Source organism: Hippocampus bargibanti, linkage group LG10, assembly GCF_051943395.1.
Source record: "Hippocampus bargibanti isolate YZ-2025 linkage group LG10, ASM5194339v1, whole genome shotgun sequence".
Taxonomy (NCBI): domain Eukaryota; kingdom Metazoa; phylum Chordata; class Actinopteri; order Syngnathiformes; family Syngnathidae; genus Hippocampus; species Hippocampus bargibanti.
The window spans coordinates 14206482-14232352 of record NC_142743.1 but is presented as its reverse complement, the minus strand read 5'-3'; the positions used below and the strand labels follow the sequence as shown (position 1 = coordinate 14232352).

The following is a 25871-nucleotide window of genomic DNA, read 5'->3' as shown; positions in this document are numbered from 1 at the left end:
TAGTAAATGCAGCAATGTAGAATGGGTCGGATTGTTTTTCCTTTCACGTTACTGTTTCATGAGCAAATTGGGACGGAAAGTAGACACAAGTTGGCAGCCAAACACATAAAAAGAATGAAGGCCCATTGAGACATGTTCATTAAAAACTTAAATTATGAGTAAAAACATAAAAACTGTTGACAATCTATGTGTTGACAACAGTAAAGCAGAGCGAGAATTCCCTTCTCCATTTCGCACACTAATAATTTCATGAGAAGTGGCTTCAACCTATCGATGACCCTCTTTTTTTTTTTCTTTTTATAACCTACTTCATTTGCCTCCCAGCTACCTCCTACACTTCCTCCCTCTCTTGCTCACATATTCAAAGCAAAAGTGGCCGTGGCCACCAATTGTCAGGAGATGTTTGTTTGAGGGTGAAAATTTCAAAGTGTGCCATTGCTCCTTACCTTTTAAGACTCGTAGGCTTGCTGGCTTCTGATGAAAGCGGTCATGGGAAACAATAATCATTGCTATCTGAGAGGCAAAGGCAATACACTGAAGTAGTACCTCATCCTCACAAAGGCATTTCGCTCAAAACGATTTAAAATGCTGTTACATTGGAAAAGAGGCAAACAACTTCTCTAACTCAAGCTGAACTTGCTTGTATGTACAGTGCCTTGTAAAGGTATTTGGCCCTCTTAAATCCTGCAACCTTTCCCCACATTTTAGGCTTCAAACATAAAGATATATGGGACAATCGTGAAATGGAACATTTATTGAATAATTTAAACTTTTTTAACAAATAAAAAAAATGAAAAGTGGGGCGTGCAATATTATTCGCCCCCCCTTGCGGTAATACTTTGTAGCGCCACCATTTGCTCCAATTACAGTTGCAAGTCGCTAGGGGTATGTTTCTATCAGTTTTGCACATGAAGAGACTGACATTCTTGCCCATTCTTCCTTGCAAAACAGCTTGCGCTCAGTGAGATTGGATGAAGAGTGTTTGTGAACAGCAGTCGTCAGCTCTTTCCACAGATTCTCAATTGGATTCAGGTCTGGACTTTGACTTGGCCATTCTAACTCCTGGATATGTTTATTTTGGAACCATTCCATTGTAGATTTGGCTTTATGTTTTAGAATTTAGATCATTGTCCTGTCGGAAGATACATCTCCATCCCAGTCTTAGGTCTTGTGTAGATACCAACAGGTATTCTTCCAGAATGTTCCTGTATTTTGCTCCATCCATCTTCCCGTCAATTTTAACCATCTTCCCTGTCCCTGCTGAAGAAAAGCAGGCCCAAAAACCATGATGCTGCCACCACCAGTTGGCATGGTGTATTCAGGGTGATGAGCTGTGTTGCTTTTACGCCCAACATATCGTTTTGCATTGTGGCCAAAAAGTTGAATTTTGTTTTCATCTGACCAGAGCACCTTCTTCCACATTTGGTGTGTCTCCCAGGTAGCTTGTGGCAAACTTTAAACGAGACGTTTTATGGATATCTTTGAGAACTGGCTTTCTTCTTGCCACTCTTTCATAAAGGCCAGATTTCTGCAGTGTACGGCTGATTGTTGTCCTTTGGACAGACTTTCCCACCTCAGCTGAAGATCTCTGCAGTTCATCCAAATGAACTTTCCTGCATCTCTGATCAGTTTTCTCCTTGTTTAAAAAGGAAGTTTGGAGGGACGGCCGGGTCTTGGTAGATTTGCTGTGGTCCGATGCTCCTTCCATTTCAATATGATGGCTTGCACAGTGCTCATTGAGATGTTTAAAGCTTGGGAAATGTTTTTGTATCCAAATCCGGCTTTAGACCTCTCCACAACAGTATCTCGGGCCTGCCTAATGTGTTCTTTAGTTTTCATGATGCTCTCTGCACTTCAAACAGAAGCCTGAGACTATCACAGAACAGGTGCATTTATATGGAGACTTGGTTACACACAGGTGGATTCTATTTATCATCATCAGTCAGTTAGGACAACATTGGATCATTCAGAGATCCTCACTGAACTTCTGGAGTGAGTTTTCTGCACTGAAAGTAAAGGGGCCGCATAATATTGTATGCCCCACTTTTCAATTTTTATTTGTTAAAAATGTTTGAATTATACAATAAATGTTGTTCCACTTCACGATTGTGTCCCACTTGTTGTTGATTCTTGACAAAAAAATATATATATCTTTATGTTTGAAGCCCGAAATGTGGCGAAATGTTGCAAGATTCAAGGGGGCCGAATACTTTTGCAAGGCATTGCATATGTGGCACATTGTAAAGTTGAAAATGATTTGAGAGATTCTTTTCCTAATGATGTCTTTATTGAGGTCCATTATTCAACCCCATGAAGATCCCTCCACTGCAAGTCTCTGATGCATGTAATTGCACCATCTCTTTTGGGAGGAGTGCAGATAGCGTTATGCCTAATGGAATATAAAATTGAGCGGCGCTGTTTACTTGGCTCGCACATCTACATTCCGACTCACACTCTCACACCGAGGCCAGCAAATAAGATTGCAGCATTTCAATGAAGTAGCAAAGGACACCAGGTAAATAAAGGGGTGGGGTATGAATATGTGATCTGCGGAATACAAATATGCAGGAAAGCACATGAAATGAATGACTGGCGAAATCAGCAGAGATGTGACTCGACAAGGCTGGGTCGATTGCAGTAAATGAAGTGAAAATGAAACGCATCAAATCGGTTTGCGCCACACCAACCGAGCTATGTGTGGAATTAGGGGCCAGTAATGTTATGTAGCGGTTTCACAGCAATATTTATTTCCTTGTGCATTATGATTCCAAAATGTAGACTGATTCCAATTTCTTCCATATCATCTTCCATTTCAAGAATCTAGTTGACATATAAAATATTTGTCAATGTTTATTGCGTAGCTTAACATTCCATATTGCATATTGTTCAAATGAATTCAATAAAATAGCAAACACTGCAAAATCAACAAATGTTTACACATTTATAGGTACAATGTGTAAACATTTGTTGATTAAAGTATGATAAGTAGTATATCTTCACCGTGAAATATATTTCAATGTTGCACTGTGTTTATTTATCACCAACGCAAGAAACAAACAAACAAACAAACACAACTAAATTAATTAATCATTCCTTGCAGCAGAGGAGGCCGTATCACTCAAAGAAGCCGACAGTCAACTGGCGGCTGTTGTCTGAAGGGTGAACCCGATTACCCTCAGCAAATCCCAATAGACTCTCTTGAGAAATCAGTGAGGGGTGCAAATGTCAAGTCAGACCTGTGTACAGTACACCTAAAGTGGTGACAAAATGTGTTTTTAGACCAAAGCTACAAATCCTTCAGAAAATTCCAAATTGATTGAATGTTGCAGCAGTTCCTCTGGGGCTGCATTGCTCTGACAAACCACATGTAACAGCTGCCCAGATGGAGTCAGTGTCTTTTTTGCTATTCCGTAATGTGAATTTCAACATGTTTTTGTCCCTCTTGGTTTGGACCAAAAAAAGCAATAGCTTAACACCTCTGTACAAGAAGTTTTTTTTTCTGATTTATAATCGATCTTTATCAAATGTACTCTACTCACTTTGCACCACAGGTAATCGTCTTTGGCAAATTAGCTCACCAAATAATTTTATGCCACAAGATATGTTCGATCTGTATAGGGGATGAAAATAACAAGTACAGATGGCCGGTGGGAGTAGATGGCTCCATACCGCAAAGCAAAACATACACACAGTCACACACACACACACACACACACACACACACACACACACACACACACACACACACACACACACACACACACACACACACACACACACACACACACACCACACACACACACACACACACACACACACACAACCCAACCACACGTACACGCACGACCCATGGAGGGCCTCGGTGACACATGGTCATTTATACCCGCAAATTCTCCAATCTCAGCACGAAATGAACAGAGAGATGCATGGATTTACAAATTGCAAATGTACTCAAAAATCAACAACATTAGGCAAAGCTGCACTTTCTGTCAAAGTCCAAAATAATAAAAAAGAACAAACTACAGAACAGTTCTCCACCACAGCAAAATTCATTTTAAAACCACAATTCCTAATGTTAGAATAATTCTGGAACATTACAGGGTGTCCCCCGCCGAGTGCCCGAAGACGGCTGAGATAGGCTCCAGCACCCCCGTGACACTAATGAGGATGAAGCGGAACGGAAAATGGATGGATGGAACCTGTGTCCCTCTTGTTTCATCAAGATCTGGGCATGAGGTTAATAAAATAAAATAAAATAAAATAGGCAACATATTACAACATAAATTGTTGAGATACACATGTGAGTGGGACTTTTTCTGATCTCTCATCTCATTTTCCGTACCGCTTATTCCTCATTAGGGTCGCGGGGGTTGCTGGAGCCTATCTCAGCTGTCCTCGGGCACGAGGCGGGGGACACCCTGAATTGGTTGCCAGCCAATCGCAGGACTTTTTCTGATGATTTATGCAAAACATTATGAGTATGTAAATCCTTTGACATGCACAATCCAGAACATGTTTTTTTCTGATAAATATGAAATAAAAAATGGCGATGAGACGCCACTTTTGCATCATAAATGTCAACAACATTTGCTAAACGCTGAATGAAATACCAAAGTAAAAATAAGTGTAGGTTCAATTTGAGCCCTTTTTCGAGAAAACCATGAATATAACTGAGCAGGTGACTGAATGTTGCGGAGTAAGAACCCGTAAATGTAATAGCGGGCTCTTACATTTACCGGCCATTACCGTCTTAATGCCCAAATTATCAACCATTTCTTAGCACTTAGCCCCGGTGACCATGTGGTCATTATTAAAGAGTGACTTGTGAATTCACTCTGTGAATTACCTCAATTAATTACTCTGAGGTTATATCGTATGAATTCATTTGACACCACCGCTTGTAAGTGAAGATCCTATGAGTTGTCTGTTGAAATGTGGGTTGTTAGTTTATTAGTAATGCCCAGACTGTTGTAGATTGGGAGCTCATTCGCATCCAAAGCTTGATGTACGTATTCAGATTATTCTTTATAACTATGAAAAATAATGTGAATACCAATACATTCACACAATTTAGTGATTTAGTGTTGATATTTTACACTTTGTTGTTGTGAATATATATATATATTATTCACATTATTTTATATATATATATATATCTCGTTATATATATATATCGATATTTTTTTCGGACTCCCGAGAATATCGATATATATATATATATATATATATATATATATATATATATATATATTACTATTACCTGTTACCCCCCTTGCCCAGCCCACAAAAATAAAATAAAAGAAATTTAAAATAAATAATCGGATCTCCAATAGATAAAAAAATCTGAATGCTTTGTGTGAACAACTGCGGGTAATGGTGGAGCCGTTACATCCGCAGTCCGAATAATCAGGTCCAATGAGAGGGAGATTAGCCGTCTTGTGCAAGGATGACGATGATGATAAGATGAAGCTCATAGTGTATTTTGATCAGAAGGTGGTGTTCAGATGTTCAACAGGGGTGCGGTTTGTTCCAAAAGAGTTGGATTGGATTGGATGTACCTTTATTTGTCTCGCAGAGGAGACATTTACATTTCACAATTCTTTTCTTACAGACAGTGTTTTTAGGTGTTCAATTACCTGACATGTTTCGTCGTATTCTTCCGCCTTCGTCAGAGTGTCAGAGAAGAAAAGAATCTGTTGTAAATTAGATATCAAGTAGACAGGATCAACTTAATACAACAACTACATCTCATCCTGTTGAATTGGGCCCCGTGGCTTCTTATCAGGAGTCAACGCTCTCAAACTTGGGTCTTAAACTGGACAGTGACTTTAAAGTTGACCGACAAATTTGTGCTGTTGTTAAATCCGGTTTCTTTCATCTTAGGCAGCTGGTCAAGGGAACTGTGAGACTAATAAAGGCAAATCCAATCCAATCCATCCAAAACCTCTCCTTTGTCATTGGCACCTTGAAGCAGTAATGTATGCCTTTGTCACATCTTGACACGGTTACTGTAATGTGCTTTACTTTGGAGTCAGCTAATCCTCCATGAAGCCTCTCCAGCTAGTCCAGAATGCTGCTTGACTGAATAACTCTTCACTGGTACTCATAAGAGGGAGCACAAAACTTCTACTCTGGCATCACTTCACTGGCTCCCTATCCATTTTCGAGTTCTTTTCAGGATCTTATTATTTGTCTTCAAATCTTGGAATGGCCTCGCTCCTCTTTACTTCTCAGAGCTCATCCACCCCCACACACATTCCTGACACCTCAGGTCTGCTGACCCAACATTATTAGATGTGCCCAAAACTAATCAGAGGCTCATAGGGGATCGAGCCTATTCGGTGGCTGGTTCCACTCTCTGGAATGACCTGCCACTGAACATTAGGCAAGACGCCTCGCTGCCCATCTTTAAAACCTGTCTTAAAACCCACTTGTACTCTTTGGTAGGTATAATGCTGCTAGGTATGATCATTATATCTAAGGTATGTATTATCTCTAGCTCATAGATCGGTCTTAATCACACTGAATACTGCAATATCTATAGTGAGACTGCCATTATATGGTATATTAATGCTATTGCAAAGAGTCCAATCTATCCTGTTGCATTTTATCAGAAAACAATTTGTCAGATTTCACTGCATGGTTTTCAATTAACTGCTTCAAATCATACTGCGACACATAGTTCTAAACCGAATTAACGGCATTCCACTTGTATTCTGGTTCATGTCAGGTTTTGGTGCTAAGATGAGACCAAGGAAAATCATTTCAAAAAGAAATGGCTAAAAATCCACTGATAATATGACCTATAAACCATACAACCCAAAAGGAAAAAAATAATATGAACTATTATAAAGTGATGAGTTATGAATAAATAACTGAGATGTGATTGCATAAGTGTGGCCATCCAATTAGATCCAGGGATGTGGTTGTTGTCGTCCGAATTAAACATCACAAATTTATGTTAAATTGGAACACATTTTCTACTTATCACTGACGAAAGCGAAATACAGGTCAGATATTTCAAGAGGCTTCTTCTGGCCTTTTTATTATTATTATTATTTCATTTTAGTTTTTTATTTATTTGCTTTCTAGCAGTACCATGAATATTTTGTGCTGCTTCTGACTGTTATTTGGAACTGTTCATAAACGCCCATCCCCCGCCTTCACTTAAGCACCAATTCCATCATGCTTCCCTCTAAATATGTTCTTATTTTGATGAGTATTGTTGGAATTTTGTCTACCATAGAGTAGCTTTTGGATGAATGTCCAGAAATGTTAAATCATTGATCATGATGTATTTTTCCACATGAGATAAGGAGATTTCACGTGTGTTTTTGCATGCATGGGCTCGGGTGTTTTTCTTTACAAGCTTCCGTTTTTCCACCATACCCTCGGCTACTTGCTTGCCCGCTGGCCAGCATTCAACACAAGCAGATGGCTCCAACAGTTAACAAGCAAAAGCACCTTTTACTATTGGGTTCAGATCGTCATCCTGCAGGCCGCAGCTTGCCTTTTAAAATGACACTTTTTGTGACAAAAGATGATCTTTTGGAAAGAAGATGCTGTGATGCCTGTGTCTGGTTTAGCTTTTCGGCAGCTCGAGATTAAGCATGCTCCAAGCAAAACTACAGTAGATTTGGGTCTCTTAATTTTGCAATGCGTTAAATCAGGGGTGTCCAAAGTCGGTCCTCGAGGGCCGCCGTCCTGCCTGTTTTCCAGCTCTCCCAGGAGCAACACACCTGATTCAAATGATCAGCCAGCTCTGAAGCAGCATCAAAATGGTCCTGATGATTTGAATCAGGTGCGTTGCTCCTGGGAGAGCTGGAAAACAGGCTGGACGGCGGCCCCCGAGGACCGACTTTGGACACCCCTGCGTTAAACTAACAACACTGCAGACGCACAAAAACTCGCGGCTCTTAATTTCTCTGCCTTTCACGTGGTTTAAAAATGACATGTTAACATTTGACATGAATACTTCACTGCGTTGCATTCGATTTATGACACGGAGGCCTTCCTTTTACAAACCCATCTCAATCTTATTATTTAGCTATCTCAGTCTGATAGGGGTGCTGGAGACCACCTTGTTACATTCAGAAACAATCTGGATTGGAGTGGATCCCACAAACATTGACAAAGGTAAGAGTATAGGATGAAATTTGTTGACAAAAACAACGCGGAACCAACAAAGTACGACATGGGACGCTGGTAAATAAGAATCAGGAAAACTAAAAGCGATTGGAAAGGGTAAGAAATGAGAAAACATAAATTGCATGTCAATTCAAAGGACAAGAGATTCCCAAACTCGAGGTAGCTGGTGTCGCTCATGAGAGAGAGAGAGAGAGAGAGAGAGAGAGAGAGAGAGAGAGAGAGAGAGAGAGAGAGAGAGAGAGAGAGAGAGAGAGAGAGAGAGAGAGAGAGAGAGAGAGAGAGAGAGAGAGAGAGAGAGAGAGAGAGAGAGAGAGAGAGAGAGAGAGAGAGAGAGAGAGAGAGAGACTTAATATTCACTGTGGTCAGTGAAAGCGTGAATATATTTGAGTACTCTTCTATTAAATCATTTTTCCATAGGAGTGTTACTCTCCTTCATCTTGATTGGGAAAGGTGAAACGTCTTTCCTCTCGGAAACAACATTACTGATTTAAGAGGCAACTGTGCTTCTTTAAATACAGTATGTTGGTTTGTTCTTGTATCTGATCATTCAGTACACCACCACCTACCTAACGTTTCATGATTTTGACTATGTTAAAGACTGTATTTAACAACAAAAATCAAAACAACAGCCAAACAATACTCATTCAACCAAAGGACACGTCCAACTGACAAGTAAAAGAGATGACATCGTTAAACATTGAGAGCTACTGAAAGGCTATTTCTGAAGTCATTAAATAAACATGATACATTTAAAATACATGAAATGTGTTCGGGCCACAAGTTGGTGAAGAGGGCTATTGGTACCTTGTGGAAAATATCATGAATCAAGTGTTAAAGGTTTTAGAAAGTTAAAGGACTAATTTGAGACAAGATCGACTCAAAGTAAATGTGACTTCTGCCTCGGTTTTTCCCTGCAGTTGATTTACAACAGGCAACAAGATGATCAAAGATAATTTTTTGCAATCACTTGGTCTTAATGACTGTGTTTGTTCAAGGCTTGTGATTGAATACATCCTTTATTCAATTATGACTGTCCCTCGCACAGGTTGCTAATAATACACAAGCTGGCTCAATGTTTGTTTCACAGTTTTTTCGCCTTTCATACCGCCCTCCTTTCAGTCAGTTTTTACCCTCAGTCTCAGTGCTCTCATCCCCCACCAAAGTTGAATTCTCGCCAATACGCTGGTGTCAACAAACACGGTTTATGTCACGGCACTGTGGATTATTTGCTCTGTTACAGCCTCCTTCCATCAAATGTTTCTCTTTACACACTTTTGCTGCCATGGTATACCATAATTCTGCAAGCCCTCAGCCATTCACTTGTAAAATACCAACCAAAATCACTCGGTAAATGTTTCCACCATAAAGAAATGACATGATGAATGAGTCCTGTTGACTCACGCGACAAAGATTTGATAGAGAGTCGAACAACAAGCATGGCGACATCAAAAAAGAAAGATGTATTTGGTGCATGATAGTAGATGTTGCTGTGGTAACGAACCTTCCTTTATTACTTTCCTGTATGTGAAAATCTAATCATGGCCTTATTTAAATCAGATTTCCTGGAAATATACACTCACTGGTCACAACATTAAGTCGACCTGCACAATCGTAAGAGAGTCAATATGGGAACTGTGGCAAACATTCTGCCTTTGATTAGAGGTGCTCAGCTTCGATACAAAGTACTGCATGAATTACATTTTAAAACTAGCAGACTTTTCTGCCTTTTAAATACACAACCAAATAGTATAGGGGTCAGTAAAGAATGTCACACAAGAAGAGAAATAAAGGGGTGTACTGGTATGTTTTAAGGCTTTTCATACCCGAGGTATGGATGTGTGTGATTTGTATACATGTGCACTATGGTTGATGAGTGGCCATTTTGTCAGATGCCTTTTCCTGGAGGTCACTGTTTAAATACAACCCAAGGTGAGGGTTTGAAAAATAAAACACTGTAAAGCACAATGACGGATGGATGGATGGATGGATGGATGGATGGATGGATGGATGGATGGATGGATGGATGGATGGATGGATGTGTTCTTCGGGACATCCTTAATTTGACAACTCAGCTATTTGTTTAAACATTCTTTTTCCTTGGTGTCAAACAAAAGTTGACATCTATGATAATTCCTAGGAATTGTTATTACTTTTCCTATCACACTAGAATATGTAACACACTTTATTGGTTTAGTGTCCTAAATAATATCCTTTGTTTTGTTAAAACTTGCCAATAATTTATCGGCATCTAACCAGACAGTTCATCAGTATTCATTTGATTTTTGACATGTAGTAGCATCATAACCAAATTTAGTAAAACATATGTACATATTTAAAATCATTGCATCTATCAGTATGAATAATTATGCTTGTTGTGATGATAAAATACACAGACTCTGCATAAAGATGTGTTTAACGTAATTTATTGTTGCAGTTTTTTCCAGAAAAAAAATCATGCAGTAGCACAATATTGATGACATTGCAGGAGCCCTTGTGAATTTGCATAGGAGACACTGTAGATCATGGGGCAATTTCTGTTCTTTTTTTAAAGAACGGTACAATAAGTCAACATTTTAAACAAGAGTGAATAGTATAGTATCTTCATGTTATGTCCTGTCATAAAGATGCGCATGAACTTATACAAAATAAATAGAAAAAATACTCTGTCCATAGGCTTTAAATTGTAATTACGCAAGTGAAACCATGTACTTTGTTTTTCCAAACTATAATAATAATAATAAGAAGAAGAAGAAGAAGAAGAAGAAAAAGAAAAACAAAAACAAGAAGAATAATACATTTTATTTTCAAGCGCCTTTCGAAGCTTTCAAGGACACTTTACAGTCACAGACAAGCAGACTGTCGAAACGAGAAACAGATACAATAATAAATAAAATACAATGTCATGCGCATGAACTTACAATGTGCACAAAAAGTTGAGTACAAAGTACATTTTTTCAAGTGTCAGGTTTGGGGCTCTCTGGTTCTGAGAACACTTCATGTAAATATTTAAAAACATTGCATCTATCAGTATGAATAATTGTGCTTGTTGTGATGATAAAATACACAGACTGCATAAAGATGTGTTTAACTTAATTTATTGTTGCTGTTTCAACATTTAATGAGGGCACGACTTCAAACTTTCGGATCCATTGCAACAATTCCATCTCGTCTTTCCCCGTTAATGATTACATACTGCTATATCTCATTAAATTGTGTGGTAAACATTATATCCCAGCGAGGGTGACACCTCTTGAACTCAAATGTGGGGGGTGTGTGGGTGGAGCAGGAAAGTGCGTGGAAGCTTTCGATTTGCTCTCAGTTTCCACTGCTTGGAAAGAATGCTGCACTGCATTTTTGGACTTGTAGTTTCAAAGAGCAGTGTTGATTGTGCTTGTACATGTTATTTTCTAAGTAAAAGAAATACATAGACCACAATGCAACGAACACGGAAATGATTACCACCTAAGTCACGTGTCTAACGATGCTCAGGCACAATAACAGTGTCAATCTGTGTGACTCGTTTGTGATTTAATTTTTGGCTAAATTGTGTTTTAGATACACGGTGTGTTTACTATTTAAGATGAAAGAACTCTATTCATTAGTCGTCGTTTCTCTCGGTGTTTGCGCCATGGCCGGGAAATACTCGCGGGAGTCGAACGAGCCCCAAAACGCTGGCGTCGGTGATGAGCAGACGGTCGAATTCAGGATATCGAAGTTGAACCAGGTGTGGAACAAGGCTTTGCGGGTATGTAGAATTATATCTGTCAATACTTTTGGGATTGGGCCATGAACAATACGAACCTCATTAGAAAAACAAAATAGCCCCTGATTAATTGTTCCAAATATGTGCCGCTAAAACAGCGTAAGTATTCATCTCAATGGGGTTGAGGTCAATAGTTGGACCGAGCCCCCTCGGAATGTATTCTTTTGAACTATGGTGTCACAGTCCGGTTCTCCAGGGCTTGTGTTGGGAAAAGATGGGGGAAATAGGCAAATAACCCGCGAGGACCCTAGTTTGACTTCTATGTTTTGATGTCGATGTCTTCCGTTTGCTTAATGCTCAAATACACTCCGAGATACACTTTTAAACTACTATGCGATTTCTTGTGGCGAAAAACAGCTTTAAGTCACATGTCCAATTGTGTCTCATTGATTGTACTTCGCGTTGGTTCACACCCAAACCCTCTTACTTCCACTCACTCACTGTCTCTAACTTTACCTAGCCTCGATCACCACACATGACAGCACAGCTCAGCTGATGTTGTGCAAACAATTCCAGCAATTCATTCTAAGCATGGAAATGGCCAGAATCGGACTGAAAAAGAATCACTTCCTAGTTTTTCAGAGTCTTGTTGATGGAGAATAAGAAGTTATAATATTTAAAAGTCCCATGCTTAGCTGGCCAACCAAACAATAGGCCCACAGTGAAGGCGCAGATGGCCACAGTAAATCAGAGTGAAACAGACACTGCCCAATTAACTGTCACCTTCATCTAGGAGATCTGGCCTTGGAACTCCCTCACAGGAAGGAGCTCATTAACCAGGTTACAAATTTATCAGTTCGTGGAAGACAACCAATTAAAGACAATGTTTATTGCTTAAAGCTGTTAGGGCTCAGAACGTTCCAGGGGCGTGGTATTATAATCAAGAGAATTATGTTTTACTAATGTGTCACTTTAATGTACATGCATGTACTCTCAATAAATAGCTTGGCAGAGGGCCACATAATTCAGACATATGTCATGGATGACTGTGTTTCCTGCCAGAAGTAAAAGACAATCTTTTTGGTTCCAAGTCTATGTCCACAGTGTCTGACTGTCATATCTCTGACACTTGTAGATTTGAAAATGTGATAATGACATGACATCATCTTTAGTGTACATGAAATCAGGACAACTGGAGAATTGTCTCATGTCCCTAAAGTATGTGAACCTCTTCTCTGTCATTCTAAAATGAACATAAACAGTGCCACATTACTTTGTTGAAAAATAAATAGAATGTTTTGTGTGTCACTTGTTGTTGTGACACATGTTTTGTGTGTCACTTATTGTTGTGACACATTTGAGCACAAAGCGTGGACATATTCGGCTCATGTTAGACACTCTTTTTTTTAAATGAATGAGTACCTAAAAAGATTCAATTTACCGATACTCACAACAATTCTTAACTGTACACCACGCCGTGCTGTGTGGGCGTAGCGTAAGGTGATGACCAGTTGATATTTATGACCAATCTCTGCAGGAATTTAAGGAATTCCACTCGGTGCTCATGCATTTCCCTCCCATGGTACAGAGTCCAAATTATTAAAAGTCATATACAATGCAGGGATTACAGAAGAGGGAAGGAGTTACTGATTCCAGACACAACAATAGAGTGTGTAATTGTAAATGTTGATTTTGCTGGTCAGCAAGCTTTTCATATAAGCACTATCACCCCAAATAAATAACCATGAAATCACCCCACCTGAACGTGTGTGTGTGTGTGTGTGTGTGTGTGTGTGTGTGTGTGTGTGTGTGTGTGTGTGTGTGTGTGTGTGTGTGTGTGTGTGTGTGTGTGTGTGTGTGTGTGCGCGTGTGCGTGTGTGCGCGCGTGTGCGTGTGTGTGTACATGCATGTGCGCGCACGTTCATGTCACTTTTTTAATGGACTCATAAAGGCTAAATGAATGAAATATTCAGTATTTATCAACGGAACAGGCATTGGAACACTGAGTTTGATGTTGCCGTATTTTTCGACAGACTCAGCTGTCCCCTGTGAAGCAAGCCGAGCTGCACAGTGACCTGAAAATCCAGGAAAAGGCTGAGCTGCAATGGAAGAAATGGAAGGTTGAGGGACTGGATGAAAATGGAGAGAAAGAGGCCCAAATCCGCCGTAACTTCAATGGTGAGAGTTTTTCTCTGTCTGTTGAATTGTCTTGGAAGACACATGTATTGCATTTTTATGAGCAAGAATAATCAATGCTCTAGGTTGTATCTCAATGTCTTTTGGTATTTAGCATGCGTGACTTAAGTCGTACTTCAATATATACCACCGTTGTTGTCCTCCGTAGGGCAATTTGCTTGTCTTTCTCAGCAGATATTAGTGTGTGACTGTATCCTCCCTGAACTGGTTGCCGTCTAAACCAGGGACATCTAAATATGAACACACACATCCACACCTATGGAGCACTTAGTCTTTAATTAACTCATGTTTGAAGGAGGAGGAAACCCACATGAGAACGTGGAAACTATGGACAAGCAGGCCTGAGCCAAAATTTGAACCTTGGAACTGTTCTGCAACATGCAAATAACATTTATGCCGTTAGTTGAGAAAACAGGTTGACATAAACATATTTTTTGTACATTTTGAACAGACACTAAAGCAGGGGTAGGGAACCTATGGCTCACGAGCCATATATGGCTCTTTCGATGATTGCATCTAGCTCGCCGATAAAACTAAATACATATTCTCGCTTTTTCGCTGTTTCTTTCCTCTTTGGGCTACAGTTGGCGGAAAGCGCAATCTTGATTGGATGAAACTGACCTAGGTTGGCTGAAAGCACAATTTTGATTGGATGATACTCGCCGTTCATGTTGAAACAGGTAAACGACCCTTTAAATAAGCCCGACAAGTAAAAAAATGACGAGTATGGTACACTTCAGGTTGAATAGACAGAAGGATTCACCTTTGTGGAGAAACCAAGTTCTGCCATCATAGTAACAATATCGTCAATGAAACAGTTGAATGTCAGTGCCACTTTGACAAAACTCCATGCTTCGTTAACATCAATAAACGTCTGTGAGAGACAGCAGAAAGTGTGCAAGCTAATGAGCAGTGTGCAGGCTAGCTAGCAGTAACTTCGCCTATGGACACAGCAAGTTGACTTTCATTCCGATCATTTGGCTGGATTTTTTTTACTAATCACGAGGAACGGAAAACCATTAATATTAATGGTGAGTACTATCACAAAGTTATTTTAAATAATACATTCTGACATTTTATTGAAAAGTGGCCGGGAGTGCGTGCATGTTTGTTTGTGTGTGTGTGTTTGTGTGTGTGTGTGCGTGTACGTGTGCGTGTGCGTGTGTGTGTGTGTGTGTGTGTCTGCGCACGTGCGTGTGACTCACTGAAAAACGTTTCTAAATATTTTAATTTTATGGCTCTCTTAGTCAAAAAGGTTCCCGACCCCTGCACTAAAGTATAAGGAATAAGTATGAAACATTACAAGATTGTTTGCATTCACATGACGAGGATGGTGCCTAGTAATTGATCTAGAGCTGTGTCAATACAAGGCTTTAAAAGAGACACTAAGCTTAGAGTGTCCTACACGGTGTCATCAGCAGCTTACAAAACAAGATAGAGAACACTTAGACATTTGCATTCAAAACAATAAAGTAGGTTAAATTAGGTTCCTCTGAAAAGGTTAGCGTATTTTACGTTAATTGTAAATTTCAATTGAATACCAAACATCCTTCACATTTTGTGAGTAGTGCATATAGTACTGCAGTGTGTTGACCAGCAACAATCAGTGATCTATAAGGCACATTTTCAGTTTTAAAATGTATTTTGAGTGTTGGTTGTTTATTATTGTGTGACAGAATTGTATGATATGACACTTAGATGTGAATAATTCATCAACACCTGCATCAGTGTAGCACAGAAGCCATCTGCACGTTATGTCTTTTTTTTACTATACACCGCATCTGTGTCCTTGTAACTTGTGGAAAAAGAGTCAATGCTCCTGTTCGCGCAAAATATCAATGTTTAAGCCAAAGGACCATGAGACCTTCCTCACGCCAATGCACTGGCAGCATTTTCTTTTTTTACTAGCCCTTTATTGCGTGCCATTTAAGTCACACGAATGCATAAAAGGTTCAAATGTAAATGAGTGGCTCTGATTATGAGGGTTGTGTGTGCATGCGTGCCACTAACTCGTTAATGAGTAATCCAAATGTGTTGCAGCAGCATGCGAGGTGGTGCTGAATCAGCTGCTGAATAACAATTTATTGGAGCAGCACAACGAGGACAGAGCCACGTCCAACAACGTTGGCCTGTGTCTCAACAGGCCATCATGTGATGAGATGACATGCCTTTTTTTGCCAACTGTGAGACACGTTAATTTTTTTTGTCATGTTTATTATTATTTTTTTTTTCAGTCAAATGCTTCCATCTTGAGCTGGGCGACATGAAGATGTATGTTGTGTAGATGAAAGAAAAGATGACATCACTTTTCACATTTCTACTTTAAATTGTGAGCCTCTCTCCAATATTGTGTTGGAAGCCTTCCTCACAGAACAGCGGAAACTGTAATCTCTGCAGAGACGGGACTAACTATTCTTCTCGCTTTACTTGGTGTCGGAGTAATGGCCATGTGGCCCAATATCCCCCCCCCCCCCCATCATAGTTTAAACCGATTACCGGTACTTTATTTGTGGCTTAGCGATCCACTGCTCCCCATTTTCAAGTTTCGTCTTACAAGATTAAAGAAAAATAAACTTTTTATTTCTTGACAATTAAAAATCCACCCAGTTTGCAGCTAACATGGTTTTACATTTGCCCTTGTTTGCTAGTGATCCTGGCCAAGTACGGGATGGATGGCAAAAGGGACACAAGACACCTGGAGAGCAACTCTCTGAAGGACCATGACTTTCAAGATGGTGACATATTTGAAGATCCCAAGCTGGATAAATTATGGAACAAGGTGTGCCTTCCGTGTGTGTGTGTACAGTGATACCTTGGCTTACGAACACTTTAGCTAACAAACTTTTCGCTTTACGAACGTTAAATTCGCGAGATCCCGTGACTGTAGAGTGTCCTTGAGAGTTTTGAAAGGCGCTTTGAAATGAAATTGATTATTATTATAATATTCTTTCTTGGCATACTAACTATTTTTCTGGAAACACATGGAGTGATATGTCGTTCCCGAAGAAGCCAGTTCTTGGAGCTCTGAACAAGGAGCTAAAAATGGCTGCCGACTTTTTTTTGTCCTCTTTTCCCCGCCCCCAGTCTTCGGTTAAAGCCACACGTCAAGATCCGTGGTAGAGGAGGGAGGGGACACATGCAGCAGTGAGCGGGGGGGGGGTTCCAGAAACAGAAACACACACACACACACATACGAAAGGGAGACGACAGAGCTTGAGACAAAAAAACAAAAGTGGAAAAAAAAACAAGTGAGATGGTGAGAAAATTGATAGAAAACACAGTGAAATTTGGAGTCGTTTCAACTTTATTGATAGTTCAAAGGCAAAGTGTAGACTGCATGTGTAAAATATCCCATCAATCAGGCTCCACAAATAACCCGCACTAGCCATCTGTACAATTTGAAGAAAACATAAAAGCAAGGGAACCAGCTATTAATGAAGTTTCTAGTGTGTCTGCCTGCATCTGTTGCTGTTGCAATATCACAACTTCTAAGATGTACAACCCAGAGCTCTTGAGACACTTTATGCAAAAAGCTATCCATTCCATCAACGACCATCACAAAGGTAAATAAACCGACTTTATTATAGTGTACAGTTTCTTTCTTTAATTACAATACCATAGCACATGTATTATACATAAAATAAGGTATATTGTGTGTTTGTGTGTAGTTTTAAAAATGTTTTAGTTGAAAATTATGTTTTATGGGGACCTGGGAACGGATTTATCTCATTTCAATGATTTTCTATGGGAAATTAATTTTTGGGATACGCACTTTTTGCCTTATGCACACTTTCTGGGAACCAATTAAGTTCATAAGCCAAGGTATCACTGTATATGCATGTGTGTGTGTGTGTGTGTGTGTGTGTGTGTGTGTGTGTGTGTGTGTGTGTGTGTGTGTGTGTGTGTGTGTGTGTGTGTGTGTGTGTGTGTGTGTGTGTGTGTGTGTGTGTGTGTCGTACACTCTTGTTAGCAATGTGCAGGCAGTGTGAACACCATCTGGATTTGTTCTTCTTTGTGTCAAAGCTGGCATCAGCTAGTTCAATATTCTTACACACCGTTAAGGTTGGTTCACTCTCACCACAATGACTCTCGCATATGTCTCAAATAACACCCACTTACTATTTGTATATACTAGTCACCAAAAGTGTAAAAATGTGTTGTTTTTTTACTTAAAGCAGCAGGACCTGCAATTATTAAATGAAACTTGGTCAACACACCGGCCGGCATTGTTTAGTTTTGGTGACCCTAACTCGGTCTCTATATTTTGATCATTAATTGTGTATATAATATATTTTTGGGAGAATCACATTAAGAAAATATGATTTTTAATTTCCATCTCTTCTTTTAAAAAAACAAACAGGACCCGATTTCAAATTGACAGTGCATAAAATGCTGAAACGTAAACATATGATGATTCCTGGTTTTCAGATTATTGATCGCTTTATGGAAAATTCAAGTTCAATTTCATAATTTTTTTAACGCCATTTCCGATATGATCTCATTTTTTTTTTTTTTTTTTTTTTTTTTTTTTTTCATTTTGAGCAGACCAATGGCCACAATCCTTACACCCTAATTAAAACTCTTCCCCACTTCAGCAAACACTTAAATCTCTCAAGTCAGTGAAGGGTGTCTGCTCTGACAAACAAATAAATGTCTTATCGTCTGATTTTAATGGTTTCCTATGGGACATTAATTTTTGGGATACACACTTTTCACCTTACACACTCTGTCTGGGAACCAACTAACTTTGTAAGCCAAGGTATCACTGTATTGCCAATTATCAGTGTCATTTATTACACAAGACAGTTTGACAGGACAGATAATAGTAAGGATCAAGTGATTTGCTGTCACGGGCCACATAAAATGACATGACAGTCCGGATCTGGCCCTCGGGCTTTGAGTTGGACTCCTGTGCAGTGCACATGTACATGTACATATAGACCCTTTGGGTACAACATTCATTCATTCTACCATGTCAAGCCTTTCTTTGCACGTTACATAAGATGGCATGTCCTTGTGATTTATTTGCCGTCGAGTATGGCTCCAGCCATGTACCTTATGCTCTGCCAGCAGTTCCATTTATGTTTCGTATGAGCAGGCAAAAAGCTCCGGCAAATTCACTGAGGAGGAGCTGCTGAACCTGAAGAGAGAGTTCCAGCACCACAAGGAAAAGATCCACGAGTACAACATCCTCATGGATACTGTGAGCAGGACCGAAGGTAAGCAATAAACCTTGATTTTCTTCACAAGCACATGAAATACTCTTCATGCGGATGTTTGCTAGCAGTATTAGTCGTTCCGTCAGAGGAGCCTGAATTACGAAGTTCTCAAGATGTCTGTGGAAAATTGACCATATTTTCTAATCAGTAATAACCAAGATGGGAACTTGTCAGTGCTGCAAAGAAAAATGAATGAAAGGCAGACTGTAACTCTTTCGCGAGGGGGTCTGAAAGATAGCTGCAAATCAGGCACCAATTGAAAGACAGCAGAAAGAATTCTTCTGCTCATCACATATTGTCTATTCAGCGAAGCAATTCTAAGCCCTGGTCCACACATAAGGATTTTAACAATCGTGATTTTTTTAAACAGAGAATAGGCCTGATACATAAAGAGAGAAAACCAGACATTTTAAAATGTTAGTCATATTTTGTGTCGAAGTGCCACAAATGCGCTAGCACATCTCTTGAACCTGCCGCAGGTCCTTGGCTGCTTGTCTGATATACTTACCTTATTTATTCAAGTATAACGCGCACACATGTATAACACGCACCCCTAATTTTCAATTAAAAATCGGTATAAAATTTTGTTTCACTTTTTCTCTGCTCAGACTAAGCATTGTAAGTGACAACACATGCGTCCATGAGAAAATCATTTATTGACAATGTAAACTCTGGATATTGGTAATTGTGCAAAACAGCAATGCTTAACTCACATTTCAGTGTGGGCGAGGAAAGGAAATGAAGCATAGCTAAAGAAATGGGAATCAACAATTAAAAAAAAAGTAAGGAAGGAATAAAGCATGTAAGGAATAAAGCATGAAATATATATGAGAATTTGTTTTCCTGGGCTTTGTCTATAACGCGCACCCAAACTTTGAGGTTTTTTTTAGGTAGAAAATTTTGTTTATTAGCCAATCACAGCCTGCTTTTAAGGGGATCTCAATTGCCCCCCATGCCGCCTCCATTTCCAACACATCCTGCTTAATTTTGCTTGTATTTATTGGATTTCCAGAAGGACCAATCCAAAATTTCACGTCACTCAAGGTAGCTGAAGTCCAGCACGGTCTTGACTAAACACGTCCTTTGTAAACTTAAGTTATCAATCATTTGAATTAATCATTTTTTTAATAATAATGTGAATCCATATGATATAAAATGGTGTAATATGTGGAACTCTCCCCAGAGTGGGTGACATATGTCGCAATTATTTTGCTCCTCTACTGCACCTCCCTAAAGACATATTGTTTGTGTGGAAGAGCAACATCATGTTTTTAATGTCGCGCTGAGCCCAGGTTCTGCTACCCCGATGCCAGTGCTTCTTTGGAACACACTTCTTCCAAGGAAATAATCACAGATCATTAACTCCCCAGTTTGAGTGAGTGAGGGAGCGTGTTAGAGTGACACACACACACAAGCTCCTACGTCGCAGGTGGCAGTAGAGTGTTGTTATCTGTCTAAATGATGAATGGTCTTGACATTTTCCCTCCTGGGTAAAAATGGTTGTCAATGCAAGGAAATGTTTGATTGTCTGGGTGATGAGTGCTCCCTGCTGCCAGTTTGGATGATCGGAACATCCCATGTCACCATGAACAAATCCAATACGATTTATAGGTTTCAATGATCATTTCACATTTTTTTTGTTTCCCAACTGACATCAGAAAAACGTTTTATAGCATCTAAAATACCCAAAACACGCAGGCTGATATTTTTAGTCAAATGCAAAACACCAATAAAAATAGTTCTGAAGAGGAAAGCATAAATGTTTGCAATCGATTAAAGAAGTCCTTCCGTCTCAATTCGAGCAGTCTGCAAGCGATGAAACCGGTGAAGATCTGGACTCCGTTGTAGCGCCCAGAAAATGCACAAGATGGCGCACAAGCACCTTTGGAAATGGGCTGATGTGAATTTGTGTCAACTTACACCTTCTTTATGCATGTTACCGCAATTGGTTGCGACACACACGATTCACTATTGCGTTATTAATGTGGTTTTCCTTCTAATTTCGCGATCAACACTGTGTTTTTCAGACGAAAAAAAGTACCCCAAATGCATTGTGTGTCGCTTTCTCGGTCAGGGGCGTTCCGAATGTGACGTCACTTCGGGCATCGTCATCAACTCGAAAACAAGACTTCCTGTATATTCAGCGCGAGTCTTAAAACATAAAATATAGCTATATGTGGTGGAATCTTTGTAAAATGTGCTCAGTAGAAGTCATTTGAAGTGATTTACAAATTATGGACGCAACTTGTCCGGAGGTGTCGGTTGTCCTTGAAAGAAAATATTACTACTTTGTAGTTTGTTTTTCACATTTCTTCCTTTTCATGTCCTCGTTTAAAAACGGTCATCCTCCCACATGACTCTCAAGCGGTGCCCTTCTGATTCCTAGAGATCCACAAGAATGTAATTTCCTCCTTGGAGGGCGGCGGCAAAGAGCAGGAGGTGCAGCAGAAGCACACGGAGCTGAAGCGGAAGATGAGGGACCTCAATGAAGGCTTTGCGCGCCTCCGCAAGCTCAGCCATGAGGGCTTCATAGAGGATAGCGGTAAGGGGAAACGCCCACCCACACTCTGCATATCAATGGAAGAAATCCCATGTCAATGTGTGTATTCACTCTCATTAATTACTGTTGTTTGCCTCTTCGTCCTCAACTGCGTTCTCTGCATACCCACTGCCTCTTTTTGCTCTCAAGCTTTTGTTCTCTATGCACTTATGTGGCACTTGAAAGCAGTTTTCAAGTGTGTGAATTGTTGCTGTGTAGAATTCCGGGAGCCTCGTGTGATCGAACTGTGGGAAGCAGCCAAGAGAGCCAACCTCAGTAATGATGAGCTGGACTCTCTCAAGGTAGGCAGTACATCTCGTCTGACATGCTCTCATCTATTTATTAGTGCGTGTGTCTGTGTGTGTGTGTGTGTGTGTGTGTGTGTGTGTGTGTGTGTGTGTGTGTGTGTGTGTGTGTGTGTGTGTGTGTGTGTGTGTGTGTGTGTGTGTGTGTGTGTGTGTGTGTGTGTGTGTGTGTGTGTGTGTGTGTGTGTGTGTGTGTGTGTGTGTGTGTGTGTGTGTGTTTATAGCCCTCTCTCTCACACGCACACACACATTCCTGTTTAATAGGTTTTGTGAGGTCCAGATAACTCCAGATAAGGAGTGAGGACCACCGTTGCTGATAAGTTTAGAGAAGAACCAGTGTTACATTTGAACACAAAATGTCACCCCATTTCCCACTTCAACTTCTTGAAAAACAAAGAAATAAAAAGTGGACTTGAAACTGAAATAACAGCAGAAGTGAGGTTTCTGAATGGGTACATTCAAAGTCCTCACCCCTGTAGTGAATTTGGTTAAAATATTGTTTTACTTTTTGTGGTATGAACATTTTCCTCTCATTAACCATGCACACACACACACACACACACACACATAAACACACACAGTGAGTAAAAAGTGTGTGTATCCAAGTGAAATGAAAATACACACCAAAAATCATTTTGGGTGAATTTGTGAGGACCTTTCTGAAACTAACAGATGCATATATAGACCCCCTAGAAGCCTTTAGAATGAAACACTTGTCAAACATGTCTTCACTGCGCGTGGTATAAAACGTTAGTGGTCCTCACAAGACTAGTCATACAAACACACACACACACACACACACACACACACACACACACACACACACCGAATAACAGTCCCCCAATAGAAGTACAAATGCTTGTATGAAAAAAAGACAGGCAAGTAGACATAATGATTACTATATACTTACTATCGGTTAATGTATGGACGATAAAATCTAATAAAGTTTAGTACAGTCGAAATTATTAATTTGTACTCCGTCTCAGCTAATAGCAGTTTTGATAATTTGGTGAAAGGCGAAAGATTTGAATGATTAATAGCAGGAGGAAAAAAACACCGTGGCCTTTGTTATTGAAAAGTTAGTTTTATGCAATCAAAAACACGTTGCCATAAATCCGCTAATGTTTGAATTGACTAATGTTTTGCATATTTGAAAGAAAAACAACATTTTTGAGAGATAACTGAAAATATACACCTGACCAGTAACTTTTTTTCAGAATTGGCCCAAAAGCAAGTGGTTTTAAGATGGCACAAAGTTAATAAAAAAATCACCATATATTATTATTATAACTGTCAACATAAAAAAATAATTATTGGATGTAATTGTTAATATCATGGTGTAATTTAGGTAATCATAGCCTTAATTAAAGGACAACCGACACCTCTGGACAAGTTGCATCCATAATTGGTAAAATCACTTCAAATGACTTCTACTGAATGCATTTTACAAAGATTCCACCGCATTTAGCTATATTTTACGTTTTAAGACTCGAAGTCTTGTTTTCGAGTTGATGACGATGCTCTAAGTGATGTCACATTTGGAACGCCCCTGACTGAGAAAGCAACACACAATGCATTTTGGGTACTTTTTTCATCTGAAAACACCGCGTTGATCGCGAAATTAGAAGCAAAACTATATAAATAACACGATGGTAAATCGTTGTGTGTCGCAGCCAATTGCGGTAACATGCATAAAGAAGGTGTAAGTTGACAAATTCCCAGTGGACAAATCAGTCTATTTCCAACGGAGCTTGTGCGCCATCTTGTGCATTTTCTGGGCGCTACAACGGAGTCCAGATCTTCACAGGTTTCATCGCTTGCAGAGTGCTCGAATTGAGACGGAAGGACTTCTTTAATCAATTGCAAACATTTATGCTTTCCTCTTCAGAACTATTTGAATCATATTCATAACTGGATGAGTAACAAGAAAGCATCTTCTCCGAATCTAAACTCTCTGAAGCCATTGTTTTGATTCTGGAGCAGAGCAATTTGTAAAGGAGTATCCTGGCGTGATGTCACGAATAAGGGATTTTCTGAATCTGCCCAGTTTCTAGCTCATTTTGTGGCAGTTTTGGGACACTTTAAGTCATTTTTATTGGTGTTTTGCATTTGACTAATAATATCAGCCTGCGTGTTTTGGGTATTTTAGATGCTATAAAACGTTTTTCTGATGTCAGTTAGGAAACAAAAAAATGGTGTCGATTGTCCTTTAAAGTCAATTCAATGTTTAACATTCAAACTTTGTGGGTGTTTGGTGTTGTTTGGTTGATAGTGGGTGTGATGGATTTGACAAAGTAAGGAGTAGCGAGTGTGTCTCATTTTTACTCCTGTATCAATTGTTGAACTATTTTTCGTAGAAGCCAATTGAAGAAATTGTTTGAGGCCTTGACAAACTCTCAATGTCATAAAAGGGTTTTGAAGTCACGTTGTATCTCTTTGCTGTAAGCGTGTTGGACAATCGTATGGCTCAATTGCTTAAAAAGTCACATAAGGGTAGACCGCAAGTGAAGTAAAGTAAAAATGGCTGCTTGTCATGAGCGATTTAATGCGGCACATTCTGGTCTTATCATCAGCAATGCAGTATTGTACTTAGCGGCCAGATCAGCCACCGCTTTTCCACGTCACGTCCATTTCCTGCTCGATGGTCATCATTGTATTTTTTTTTGTCTTCTGCTATTTCTGTTCCTTTTGTCAAAGGCACTTAATCGTATGAATGCTGACAAGATTAGCAAAAGTCGCCATCTTTTATCTGGCACAAGTGATGGCTACACAGTCATGTTTTAGGAATATCTTTCCTGAAAAGTTAACTTTGAATTGCGTGACCTTGAAGATGTCTCAATTTTGGAGGAATTTCTCTGTCAGATGTGCTGTAAAAAATGGTCCAATCTCTGATAGCTTTGGCCCAGTGGCTCTCCCTGGGAACAAGCACTCATTTCAATAGCTTGAGTTTTGTGTTTCTTTATCAAAGTCACTATTCAGGACCTATGGCCCAATAAAGCAAATCTTTCCTTTCATGTTGTGTTGAATGTTTTGAATGAATTTTCCTCCCGTAATTGTTACCCAAAATTCCAAGTGAATTTTTCCCCATGTGCAGTGCTGTGAAAATACTACATGTTTTCATTTCTTTGGCCAATTTAGGAGGAGCTCCATCACTTTGAGACCAAGGTGGAGAAGCACAGCCACTATCAAGAGCAGTTGGAGCTGTCACACCAGAAGCTTCAACACGTGGAGGCTTTAGGAGACAAACAGCACATCAAGAGAAACCAGGACAAGTACAACACTCTGGCTGAGAAGACCAGGGAGATGGGCTACAAGGTATTTACAGGACATTTGCTGTTCCCATAACTGAGGTTAAGGACCACGTGTGTCCATTCCATGTGTTGAGTTAAAATGTAACTCAAATGAAGAAGTGTTGTTGTTTTTTTCCCAGATGAAGAAACACATGCAGGACCTGTACAACAAGATATCTGGTCAGGGTTTGGCCCACAATGAGCTGTGATGACCTCGCTCATGTCAACGCCAGTGAAGATCAATGAATTCAACTAAGTCTTGCTTCACCTCTCACACTAAACCTGTCATACTAACTTAGTTGAGCGACTGTGAAACAGTTTTTTTTCTACCTTCATGTTTGTGTGTTGATTTGCTGTGGCATTTATAAATAAAATCAGAACAAATTGTTCTTTTTGTATATACATGAAAACATTTCCTGGCAAACCAGCACTTTTTTTGGAATAAATGGTCAGATTTTCTGTTGTACTACA

At 39.7% G+C, this 25871-nt stretch overlaps 1 protein-coding gene across 1 annotated transcript; it reads left to right on the top strand.

Moving 5' to 3' along the window:
• The first annotated feature begins 11602 nt into the window (after nucleotides 1–11602).
• On the top strand, nucleotides 11603–25871 carry lrpap1 (low density lipoprotein receptor-related protein associated protein 1). Its single transcript, XM_089006237.1, has 8 exons — nucleotides 11603–11893; nucleotides 13885–14029; nucleotides 16696–16826; nucleotides 19146–19266; nucleotides 21653–21808; nucleotides 22025–22107; nucleotides 25249–25425; nucleotides 25541–25871. The coding sequence occupies exons 1-8, from the start codon at nucleotides 11729–11731 to the stop codon at nucleotides 25607–25609; spliced, it is 1047 nt and encodes a 348-aa protein (XP_088862363.1). The 5' UTR covers nucleotides 11603–11728; the 3' UTR covers nucleotides 25610–25871.

What these genes read in the sequence shown, in the direction of transcription:
- lrpap1 (XM_089006237.1), top strand. Translation starts at nt 11,729, where the DNA reads ATGAAAGAACTCTATTCATTAGTCGTCGTTTCTCTCGGTGTTTGCGCC. An exon ending in TGGATAAATTATGGAACAAG is followed by an intron (nt 16,827 to 19,145) that starts GTGTGCCTTCCG and finishes TCGTATGAGCAG; the next exon opens with GCAAAAAGCTCCGGCAAATT. An exon ending in TACTGTGAGCAGGACCGAAG is followed by an intron (nt 19,267 to 21,652) that starts GTAAGCAATAAA and finishes TCTGATTCCTAG; the next exon opens with AGATCCACAAGAATGTAATT.